The following is a 13,137-nucleotide window of genomic DNA, read 5'->3' as shown; positions in this document are numbered from 1 at the left end:
TAGGGGCGTAAGAGAGATATCCGCCACTCTCGCGCCGCTCGACGACCCCTCACGACGACGGAATCCCGTTATGTTGCGTTCTACATCTCGCTTTCGCGCACGTCGAGCATTATAAACCATTAATGCCTATATTCCCGGCTTGTATCCACTTTCGCGAACTGTCTTCGACGTGACGAACGCGACACACAATTTCGTGCCAGAATATTTCATATTCTGTTGACGTTTTGCCGAATCCACGTTTAGTTTATAAGTCTATAAATAATCCTTCCTTGACATTGTTTCCAGAGCCAATGAGGCACGTGAAAGCGGAGCTGCTGCAGCATGAGAAGGAACTCGATGACGACGACGATCTGGATCTCGAGGACGATCGTCGACGAAGCGAGCATCCGTTTCATCATGCGATGCAGCATCACCACCATCACCATCAAGGCTTTGGCGGCGAGGATCATCTAAAGGACGAGGGCATCAAGCCGGATTGTAGCGCGGGCGTTCCGATTCCCGCGACGAAACCGAAAATCTGGTCCCTAGCGGACACCGCAGCGTGCAAAACACCGCCGCCACCCTCGCATCCCCATCATCAGCAGTATCATCATCAACATCATCAGCAGCATTATCCGCAACAGAACCAATATCACATGCCTCGTCAAGACATGATTCAAACTGACACGCGACATTCGTGGCTCGGTCCGGCAAGTATGGTGGGAGGCGGTGGCACCGGAAGCGGTGGCGGTGGCACCGGTGGCGGCGGAAACCTGGGGAGTTCGTTCGCTCTACCCTCCTCGGCCGGGATGAGCCCGTCGGCGGCAGCGACGGCTCCCTTCACAGGCATGACCGCGAGATACGGCGGCCTCCTCTCGTCCTCGTCCGGCAGTCAACTCCATTACAATCCCAACTCGTCGTCGGGCTCGAGCTCGAGCGCGTCCTCCTCGGCAGCGGCAGCGGCGGGGTTTCCCGAGGTTGGCACGGACACTCCACCTCAGACGCCGCCCAACATGAAAGTGGCCACGCCGAACGGGGTGATTCAGGGTCCACCGGGTGGTTACTGTCCTGGTGGCAACGCGACCGGCGCGGCAACTAACGGCAATCCCAACAATCCGTACGGCGCGGCGATTCATCCCGGTGGCGGCGGCAGCGGTTATCTGTCGACGAGTTCGGGCTCGGCCAGTAGCGCATCGTCCTTCAGCTCTCGGCTGCAAAGCTCACCGGTCGGACATAATTCCATTCTTCATCAGCATCAAACCACTGCCAGTTTGCCGCCCACGGAGGCCAGCACCGCGTTTAAACCGTTCTACAAAGGGTAAGTGGAGAATACTGATGTCTGATGTTGGATATAATCTTTATTCGATGTAAAATAAAAAATATTCTTTCTTCTAAAAAAGTATAAGAAATAATTAAAAGTATGCGTTCTTTTTGTTTCAGTTCGCAATCAATGGGTAATGGCTACGTATCGCCAGTTTAAGAGCGCCAGCGCAAAGGTCCAGAACGATGGTCTTTCTGAAGGTAAGTCGCAGTTTTATCATTTTTTCGCTTACATCGATCTTCGTTTTTCGCGACGCCGCTCTTTGTTATATTCTCTTCGTGTACATGCATCGAAAAATTTCAAGTTTTCTACAGAAAGATCGATGTTAAAATCCAGAATCAATCCGTATTATAACTACGTTAATGTCACAATGAATTATATTCGTAATTTATTGTCGATTGTAAAAAGAAAAAAATCTCGGACAGAGATGAGCAGAAAAGAAAAGGAGGGAGAAGGGATTGGACAGAAAAAAGACAAGTTGTCCGAAGCAACGGTACATGACTGACCGGCTTATCGGTACGAAAATCGATACAAGGATTCTCGCTTGCGCGAACGGCGAAAGGCGAACGCCAGTCGAATCGTTGTTGAACTCTGTTATGCCAAACTCGCACATGGACACCTCGAGAACAATCGATAAGAAATTAATATCCGGCGTGTCGATTGGCGTGTCGTTAAGCCGGTCGACTCGAGTTGAAATAATAATGGTATCGTGCATCGAAGTAGCGTGTGTGGGTAGGCCACAGTCGAGAAGCTGAAGAGAGAGATAGAGAGAGGAAGGAAGGGAGAGAGAGAGAGAGAGAAAGATGGAGAAATAGGGAGAAAGAGGCTATCGCCACCTTCTTGACAGTGACAAATGGATGGAGATTTCAATCAGTGAATGGAATCACCACTGGCTAACCGCGTCTTTCTCTTACAACGTAGGTCGACCGTAGCTTCTTATGTATGTATGTGCGCGCCCACATGTGTTGGAAATATATATTCGGACACACCTCAACCTGTCGCGTTGGTGACCGAACGAACGAGTTCGGTCCGGTCTCCTGTTTAGGTCTCTTTAAGCTTAAGATGGACACCTCGAAGCTTTCGTAAGAAGTGTTAACGCTGACCACAGTCGCGTTATAAATTTTAAAATTATGTATGTCGCAAATTTCTCTCAATTCGAAGAGAATGTCGAGTAAACGATGAGGTAGGACAGACGCATTTAGTATGAAATTTGTGTGCGAGTTGATAAGTCGATGGAAAAATAAAGAAGCGGTTGTACGCGATAGTCAAGAGACGATCGTTAAAGCATTTCCGGAAAAGCCAGAGTCTTCGTTTTCTCATTCGCGGCCGTGAATAAAGGGAGGGTCGAAACGGCTGTTCGCTCGTTTCCTTACAAACGATTCGCGGGTTTCATCTCCAGGGCTTACCCTCCTCGGTCTCATTCTCCTTCATTCTTCTCGGCGAATTCTCCCGAGGTATCCGTAACGCTTTTCGCGGTGCGAGCGCGAGTCTCTGAAGGTTATCTGATTCGTCGAAATCGTAAAGGAGTCCCGGATCGCTCTTCCTGCGAAAATATATTTCCTGGTTTCAATCCGCATCAATTCGAAGGCACTTCGAGCAAAATGAGATCCTCTCGCCTCTCTCCGCCAACTATAGCCAATGAGGATCCGTTCGACAAGATCATGATTCTTGCATAAAAAATATAAGTCTTTATCCACATTAGAGAGTATAGATAATTTAGAGCCGAAAATAAATATTTTAGATTATTTGATTTTAATATAAATAATGTTAAAAAATAATATTCGCGCGATAAGTTGAAATAAAAACAAAATAAAAAGTTTTTAAAACGCTAACGCGAAACGAAAGTCGCGAAGATGTGAAAAATTATTTGTGAAATATCGCCTGTGCGATACAAGGTGATGGAGATTCGAGAGAATCACGAGCGAAGTCAGGGCGACGCATCGAAGCTGCGAAAAACATCCGTCGTCGTTGTCTTTGTGGGATGCCACGACGTGAACGCGGAGTAGAAAGGCTAGTGAGAAGGAACGGGGGCGGAGGATAAAGGGGTGAGGAGGATCGTCTTTTCGGAGGAAACCGGGTGTTAGCCGGTACTTTCTTATCTCGCGGCGATCTGATCCTAATTTATAGCCGCGTTCCAAATAAACTAGTTTTCGCTGTCGTCACCTCACCTCTCCCCCGCCTCCCCCTTGCTATCTGTGTATATGTATGTGTGTGTGTGTGTGTATAAAACGCGTTGGTTATAATGCTACCTTCTCTCCAACATCCGTTCCATCCGGTGACCATCCTCGATCCTTCTGCCTCTTCTCTCTTCGCTCACACAGGGGGACAGGTATACGAAAGTGTGAGACGCGCGAGACGCAGCGCTTTTTGTATTACCTACCATTAGGGATAGATTTGATTTTCGCTTCTTGTTTCATCCTCTTTTCAATCGCGGGATGCGTAGAAAGAGAAAGAGAGAGAGAGAGAGGCAAAGAACACAAGAAGCTCTCTCCCGTCCGTGCCCTATAATTGCCAATTAGCGCAGGGATGTTTAATCGTTATTAGGATGTGGAGGAACCTGGCCGCAGGCTGGTTCCTTCTAACGATCGTCGCCTTCCAGCTAAACGATATTTACACGATCTCACGGCATCTGCATTAAAATTCGCGACCACCGTGCACATCCGCCACGGAGGCGAGAGAGGATAGGCGATCCTTTTAACGGTTTCGGGATTCCGGACTGCGGCGGGAAGAGATTCGGGTGTCTCCTTAATAAATCCTCGAACACGTCGCCGCGGTTTCCTTTCTCTCCATCCCGTCCCTTCCTCTCTTTTCCCTCTCGAGGGAAGCGTCGCCGGTGACTCTTTGAGAAACGCGCGCGTTTCTGGAATTCCCGGTCTCTATCGCCGGTCGTTTTAGCCAGGTCGACATCGTTTCTTCGTCGTCGCACGGCCACGTCCTTCTTTGTCCTCGACCTCCATTCTCATTTCGAGTGTTTATCGCGCGTACAGTTGTCTTGATGTGCAAAATCTCTCCGGAAAACGGTAGCCCTGGTTTATTTACGTTCCTAGATACGCATCAGGACGGCTGGTTGCTAATCAGATACCACGCATCGCCGCCTTTCCGATCCTGACGAGAGACGAGGTGTCGCTATCATTTACATAATTTTCACGACTTTCGAGTTCAGCCGGACAGATGCAAATGTTATTGATTGGGAATAAAATCGCAACGGCTTGACGGACTCTTCTCTGTCTCTCTCTCTTTTCTTTGAATATAAATTGACGCGTTAATTTTAAGATTGGACAGATATAACGAGAGATACTATCTCGGCTTATTAAAAAAAATGATGCCTTTCAATATGATGATCGCCCTCGTAAAGATCTTGGTCATCCTTACGCCCTTACGCATTACCACGTTAATATCCGTATTACTTGTGTATGCTTAACGGTATTATTAATAAAGTTATAAAATAAACAGACTCTTATCTCTCTCCCTCTCGGACACGTTATAATTAAATCATTATAAAAAACGCGTTGTTATTATAATTTTTCGAGAAAATTATAATTCTCGTCGATATATGTAGCGGAATGTTAACTTCTCCTTTAAAAATGCGTAATTTAAGGTAGGAGAGAGAAAGAGGGGAGGCTATCAGCATGAGTTATTATTAAAATTTTCGCAACCTGGTGCTTTCATTTGAATTAATGATTGTTTGATGTTTATAATTTCATGCCGGTCTGTCTTTTGCATTATTATGCGAGTATTATCCGCGGCCGGCCACACGAAAGCATCGTAATAATTACACGATGACACGTTGCCATTTACGGGAGCATTTCGCTTGTTCCGCACGATATCCGCCGGCGGAGAAAATTCACAGCAATGAAATTCGCGTTATCGCGTTGAATTTCGAAAACCTCGTTTCACCCCGGAATCTGGTTGATGGACGCGAGTTTTTCATTAGCCAATCTTTTCCCCCACGGCGATCATTAAATTACGATATAACATTGAAACGATCCTTTTTCCGAGAATTTCCTTAATCGACACGATCCTTGTCTCTCGCGATTGTAAATAAATCACCACATGCGAATTCGTATACACGAGAGGAATATCAAGCCTGAGATCTTAATCCGTAATCTTTTGAATGCGAATCTGTATATCTAAAGAGAGAGATTATCTAAACACATGCAACTGCAAGTGATTTGCTAGCTTATAAATTAGAGAAATAATTTGTGCATGTATATATGTGAAATATTTTATATATAGGTGTCTGAATATATTTGATTTGATTTTATCATAAAATGTTTCATAACTTTTGGATCATCAGAAATAAATAGGTTTTTATAGAACATTAATCGTCGAAAAATAGTAGGACAGAAGCAGCTTTGCACTTATAATGACATTTTGATTATAATTCATCTCGGGATAAAAACAAATGCGGTTAAATTTTGCTGTTGCTCGAAATTCTTACATGAAAAAAACAATTTAATATCAATTGGCGTTTTTCAACAAGCGACACAGAGGGAGGACACAGTGTAACACACACAGTAAATCATTTCATTCTTGTTTGCATTCGGCAACCATCAAGGATGAAGTGATACACCGTGTCCTCGCTTGTTGAAAAACGCTCAATGTCAATTTGATTGTTCATCGGGATAATTTTCTTGGTAACATTTATTAATCGATTACCAATCATAAGTATTCTCTTCCCTTCCCTATTATCAAATTGGCAAGGTCGTAGTCAACGCGCTGATAATAATTTATCGATAAAAGCGTGCAAAACGTTTTCTTATCATCCAGATAGATCGCTTCGACAATTTCGCAACGACAGAGAGTAGAAACGGGGATGCGGCATATAAATGATAATCGCATCAATGTTTATCGTCGCGGTGGTTGCTGTAACATACGTGCATATAACATCCAGATGTCACTGCAAAACTTTCGAAACGACTTACCGCATAATCGCGCGACATTTGTCATCCGGGCCGACGGCGTCGCGCGGATGTCATTTCGCGGTCCGACGAGCGAACGAGGATCAGGTGGGTAAAAAAGAACGGGGAGAAGGAGAGGAGAATGACACGACAGATAGAATAGATGTCTCGAAGTATAACGTTTTCAAATATATTCGTGACAGCGACCAACAGTTTCGAAACAGATATCGAAATTTAATTCCGTTTAAGGATGTTTTGTATCTATTTTCAAAATATTGAGAATTTAATGAAAATTCTACAGAATGTCCTCACATATGTTTAGAATCTTCAGTACAATTTTTAAATCGATTCACTAAAGCGTTCACAAGTTATAAGGATTTTAATTTGCACCGAATTAACGTGTGTTCTTATGGAAAACGTATAACTACGTCGATTCAAATGAAAAAAATACATGGAAATAATATTCAGAATTTGTTTAAAATTTACAAAAGTTTAGATACAGAGGAAATATTTGGTCAAATAATATTATACAAGTACTAACTGGTTAAAAAGATATTAAATATAATTCAATGAAGTTAGCCATGTATCTATCACGAGGCGAAATTCTTTGCCAATAGTTAATCATTTCGATTAACAAAATTCAGAATATTTCAGTAAAAACGCAATAAATATTAAAAAATATATCTCTGCACTGTAACTAAGATCAAATTGTAATATTCCACACAATTTCTCATATTCAAAATACACTAAAAGTAAATATTCGTCAATATTGATTTTCTACTACTACTTGCTACTTTTTGCTGGGATTGCACATACAAAACATCCTTAATCTCATTCTCATAATTGTTGTATATATTGCCAAAATACGATTATTATTTAAATGTATCACTAATCAACGTTATTCAAAAATTTGCGCAACCTGATATCCTTTCAGAAATGATTCAATTGCAGAAAATCCTGCATTAACTCTACAATTCATGCGTTTAAAATTAAAAGATAATTTCCGTATTTCTGTTTCTATAATAATTTTAATATTCTTATCGTAATTTACATTCATGGGACGTACCATGTAAGAGTGTTGTCTTTCGATTGTGAACGTTCTAAATGCGGGTAAAGTGAAAATGAAATTGTTTTTGGAAGAATTATCAGAGTCACATGTATACACACTTAGAACAATTAGTTTTAATGATTGCGATCAATATGACAAATGTTTATTTCACAAAATACTCATATAATATAATAACTTATGGTAAAAAGACAATATATATCGACCGTATTTGCGTCCATTGGAAAAAATGCAGTAATCAAGCATCGACATAAATATCGATTCATCACTATAGTTATGCGCAGAACCCAGCTAATGATGAATTATCTAGAGAAATTTTGATCGCCAGCTGACCTTATCAATTTGAAAATCGAAAATCATTAATCTGCGCGATCGCGTTGATAAAATTCTCGCGACTTTTACGCTCAGAGATTAAAATATATCTAATATCTAATCGAACGTCGGGATTTGCGAGTATACATATTTGCTATTAAAGTCCTCGTTGTGTAATACGCGTGTCAATCGAAATGCCGTCACGCGGAAATAGTTGACAATTGTCGCGAATAGTTATGGGCGTATAAATGCCCGCGTTACGATATACGTGCGGTAATAGCCGGGTGAGCAGCGTGTTTTGCATAACGATCGCATTTTATCTCGCGGCGTGCACACACGCGCGACATATCATTTATTAACACTGACACAATCGTGTTGTCGCGATACCAATTACCCGGAGTAGCGTAAATAATCGCGCAGTACATAATGAGTAGGTTCTCGATCTGAGTCCAGCCGAATTAATGCTATCAATATAAACAGGATTCTCTCGAATACTCGGATGCCTTCCGTTACCCAAATTCGCGGGTATTAACCGGCTATTCGAAAATGTTATCTTGGATTTACCCAGGTACCCGAGTATTAAAATCGCAGGCAATATACACGGATATCAAAACTTGCGGATAATATACCTGAGTATTCTGATGCGTTTAAAAAATAGCCGATAAATACATATAATAAAAATACATGTATAATAGCCGATAAATACATATAATAAAAATACATGTATAATAGCCGATAAATACATATAAATACATATAATAAATACATAAATATTCCGATGTATAATATATATTTTTCATTAAATATAGCGCTCTGTAATTGGTGAGCGTGAATTAAGAAACACTTTGAAAAGTATTTGGGTATTTAGATATTTGACAGCATTAGATGAAAAGTGTACCGCTTGGACGTGCGCGACGATCCCTTGTGAAGGTACATAAGTGCGTATATAAGTAATAGTTTACGAATAATCGTGGCCATTTAAGCCGATTATCCGTTTTTTAAACGAGCTTATAATTGCGATTGCAGCTTTATCGGTGCAATCGTTATATTCATGCGTCATTCGTACGTCAGCACCTGAGACTTTCCTGATAGTCTTTCCCATCTCTTTTTCCTCCTTTGCTCTATTTTTCTAAATAAAATGCATTTGCGACTCGATAACTCATCGACCTTTGTGACTTGTTAGGCAAATACGTAGCTAAACGACATATATGCTCAATATTGTCAAAGCGTGTAAAACGACTGCTCGGAAAATAATATTTGTTTCAAAACGGTGTAAATATCCTTACTCGATAGCCAAGTGCATCAGATACCAGAGAATTCCTCTTTTCCTATAAACTTTGCGGAAGAGGAGGGAAAGAGCATGCCGGCGCCGATCTCTAAGATCATTTCCATTTCTCTGTTGCAGAATAAAGCGGCGCCGTTGAGGAAGGGTCCTGCGAGGAGGTTCTGCGGCCGGACTGTAAATACGCGTTCCTGAGTGGTCTCGGGATTTATTAGCGTTATCTCGACCTCGCGGAAAGAGCGAGAGAAAGAAGCGCAAAGCGAGTAAAGCCTGACACAGGAAGGAAGGAAGGTGCTCGACTCTTCGAGATACATAAATCTCGTTCCCCGACCTCTGGAACGCGCGACTAGGAAAAGACGTATGAGGAGGGAGAGGGCCGGGAGAAGACCGGGATAGAGGAAGCGGAGGGAGGGAACGGTTGAAGAAGCGCGGGAGTGTGCGAGACGGGAGGAAGCAGCTTAGAGGAGATTTAGGAATTAGGAGAATTACGTCAAAGTGCCTGCTTACGCACGGCTACGTACGGCGAAGCGACACCGCGGCCGGGTAAGAAGAAAGTATAGGGAGACGCCGGATTTACGTCCGACGCGCTCTCTTCCCTCTTCGCTGCTTGCGAGAGCGCCGCCATGCTTTCGATCGGTGCGACCGACCGATCTGGTTGACGACGAGAGGAGCGAGGAATGCGGGAGGAATGTATACTCTCTTAAATGGAATTGGTGTACTATATCACTGATAAGCTGCAAATAGCGAAATTTCACTGAGAAAAATATCAATTAATGGTTGATTTTTCAGTGAAATCTTATTGCCAGTTAATTAGTGAGACAAGTTGGAGGAGCAAAACGTGAGTGTTTTCATTGAAGATCAGTGAGCATTTGAAGTATTATCATTTATATATATCTTTATTAAAATTAATAAATACATTTAATTAATAAATTTTGAAACTAATGTATTTATTAATTCATTTTATTATGAGCAATATATGTTGACAGTTGTTGAAAATTAAAACAGTATATATATATATTTTCTATTCTTGTCACTTGAAATCTTATCATTGTCATCAGTGATATTTTCACTGATCCATTTTAAGAAAGTAACGATGCGCGGACGATTCTTAATTCGCTTGTAGAAGAACGCTTCCATTAAGTCACCCAGATCAGCTGGCCGACGAATGACCTTTTCGCGATCATCCTCGAACATTCATTGGCGCATGTTTTCACATGTATATTCGTGCGCGCGCACACATATGCACGCGTGTCTATTAGACATGCATAATTACGAATTTGTTTTCTTTTTAATCAACGGTTTATTGCCGATGATTTAGCGTCTTCTCACGAAGACAAATTCTGGGAGTATGCGTAGAGTCATCGATTCTGTAAATAAAGGACGCCTGTCACCGAGAATATCGGTGTCACACTAAAGATCGCATGCGTGTACATATATATATTTCTGACGAAAAGGTGGATCGTTTAGGATTCTGCTGCATCTCGGCGGACAAACGATCCGCCTCTTCCGCAATCGCTAATCATACGGGCAACGTGCAAAATAGCACCACTTCTTCGTTACGGAGTATGTAACGGAATCTTTCTTGACGATCGTCGCTCGTAATTCGGCAGAGAGATTTCGACGAGACGGAATCACCAAGTCGCGCGATATCATCGAGAGAGAAAGAGGAACTTTATCTACCTGTTGTAGGCTTAAGGCGAAAAAAGGAGAGACAGATTACATTACAAAGCTACTCTATCGTTAAACTTACCACTAACTCCTTCAATTATCCGAATGAAATATTAACGTATACCCGAATACCCGCATATAGAGATGGCATGATAAATAATACACCTACGCATTACACACACGGTGACACACGCGCAAGTATCTCTAGGCCGTAGATCTTAAGGCTGTACCTACTACATCACGAAATTTTATCGGCGTGATGCGTCTTAAGAATCTTGCAGAGAGAAAGACAGAGAGAGAGAGAGAGAGAGAGAGAAAGAGAGAGAGAGAGGATGCCTCCGCCGTAGAGAGTACATTGCTACATTATAAATATGAATATATGGTGGATCGTACGAATAAAGTCTGTATGACGTGACAAGCTTACGCGTGTAGTAATATTATCAGCGGACAAGACACGCGGTGAGAGAGAGATGGGATAATAATCGTTAAGGATCAAATTCGTCCCTTTTCGCGCGACAGCCGTGCACTCGCGCATCTCAAGAGTCGAAAGAGAGAAAAAGAAAATCGTATATTACTCCTTCCACCTAGATGTTTTACGATTGTTGTTTAATGCTATATTTTATTGTACTCTCTTGCAGTTATTAATTTTTTTTTATTTAGAAACAATTTTAAGTTTTTGTTGCTTAATTAGTCGTGTTAACGTGAAGGTTTTACTTTTAAGAAATAGGGAAGGTTAATAGTTTGGAAAAAGTTGTACAAAATATACACACGAGTCATCGCGAATGCGTAGCGTAGAGGGGAGTCGAAATGCGGCGTGCACGGTGCTCGAAATTGTTGATATTTTTTTATATTATATGTATATTATATCGTGCGTCTTTTCGGAGAATTCGCTAGCGCGAATTACTGTCGCGTTTTGGAGAAAAAAAAGGAGCAAAAAGAAAAAAAAGAAACAAGTTTAACAATTTATTATTTTGTACCTTGGCGTAAATGTGAACGAGAATGAGCGCGCGAGAGTCATGGTCGACGATCGAGGATGTATCGAATGCAACATTGTACATTGTTTTGTAAAGAATACATTTATTTATATCTGTGATAAAACGGGAGAGTTCAATGGAGGGGAAGTAAAAGAAGAAGTAGAAGAGGAAACGATAACACACATACACAAGGCGTTCGCGGTATCGGTATACTTTGACGAGGACGGTCGGTGCTCGTGCATTCGCTGACACACGTATATCATAGTATAATTATATAGATACGATAATGTTTTTTTTTGTAAATATAATCAATAGTATAAAAAGAGAGAGAATGAATGAGTGAGAGAGAGCCGAAGAAAACGAGGGTCGAGTGTACCGTTTTGCGCGAATGATAATTAACGAAGGCGAAGGGTAAATAAAATATAAATATTACATATAAATATAAATATATAAAACGCACGTTTTGTGTACATTGTCGCACCCTCGTGAGAGAATCTATTTGTTGTGAATAGTACAGGTATAATGAGATACAGATATATACTAGAATTCTACCAAGTTTTATTCGCTTGTTCGTACTTCGATTGTAAAGTAATTAAACTGTACATAGTTCTGAATGTGAATATAAACAGAATATATATATATATATATCTATTATTATTATTGCTATTATTATTAAAAAAATATTTCGATATTATTATTGCTATTATCATTATTATTATTTTATTATTAATATTATTGTCTATCGCATTATAAATTCACATATTATATTAAAAGAAAGATTATTACGTTCTACGTGTGCACGCATCATACTTTCCTTCTCCGTCTACCTCAATTATAAAACACGTTAGTCGCAACATTACTTTCCTCCGGTTACTCGCGACGAGAATTTATGAATAAAAAGACCACTTTAACATCATAGCACGTTCATTGTCGTTCAAAGAAACCCGAGTTTCACCATCCTCGCCTAAAAGTCGTCCTCGCTCAACAGAGAGATCGGCAGGTATCACCGTGCCCCTGGTCCGGACGATGCGATATTCGATCGGGCTCGTTCTATCGAAGGTTGCAACAACGCGCACCTGTTTGCGAATCCCTCCCGGCTTTTATTTTCGGCATCGCGCGGATTTTAAAAAAGTCACGGACGAGTTGTAAGTCGCAGCACGCGCGCAAGCCGCAACACAGGAACCACATTGTGCCTATTCTAACGTACCACAATGGACGTCTCCGTTTTGAATATTCGAACAATGGTACTTTTGCGGTGGGTGGAGTTTCAATGAAAATACATGGTTCTCGGCGCGGGGGGAGGAACGGGAGGGACAATGGATCGCGCTCACGCTGCTCTATCCCTCTTCCTCCGGAGAGAGGATAAACTCGGTAGTTTGCAGCCCGTTAAAGTTTTGGGGGATACGGCATACATACGGACGATAAATATTGGAATAAGTTGCGCTATAATAGACATATATATATATATATCCATGTTACTTTAAAATCTGTTTGACAGCTGCCATATATCGCACGTTGCGTTCGTTCATTTCAAAACTAGTGTATGAGAGAGATTATCGATTAACATTAAAGCTTGGGATAAAAAGCGTTTGCTTCTGCTGTATTAATAAAAAATCCCCCGAACCTTAAAACGA

At 41.5% G+C, this 13,137-nt stretch overlaps 1 protein-coding gene across 2 annotated transcripts in view; it reads left to right on the top strand.

Annotated features, from left to right (window-relative positions):
* LOC105252722 (homeobox protein araucan) overlaps nucleotides 1-12,128 on the top strand; it is a 70,782-nt gene extending 58,654 nt beyond the window's left edge. For both annotated transcript variants that reach the window (XM_025408283.1, XM_011260252.3), the window contains 3 exons: nucleotides 286-1,297; nucleotides 1,420-1,500; nucleotides 8,985-12,128. In XM_025408283.1, coding sequence (XP_025264068.1) covers nucleotides 286-1,297; nucleotides 1,420-1,459 — 1,052 coding nt within the window. In that variant the 3' untranslated portion in view covers nucleotides 1,460-1,500; nucleotides 8,985-12,128. The remainder of the gene's footprint in view (nucleotides 1-285; nucleotides 1,298-1,419; nucleotides 1,501-8,984) is intronic.
* The last annotated feature ends 1,009 nt before the right edge of the window (nucleotides 12,129-13,137 follow it).

Source organism: Camponotus floridanus, unplaced genomic scaffold, assembly GCF_003227725.1.
Source record: "Camponotus floridanus strain SB8 unplaced genomic scaffold, Cflo_v7.5 scaffold20, whole genome shotgun sequence".
Taxonomy (NCBI): Eukaryota; Metazoa; Arthropoda; class Insecta; order Hymenoptera; family Formicidae; genus Camponotus; species Camponotus floridanus.
The sequence above is the reverse complement of the archived record's forward strand: the minus strand, read 5'-3'. Positions and strand labels throughout refer to the sequence as shown.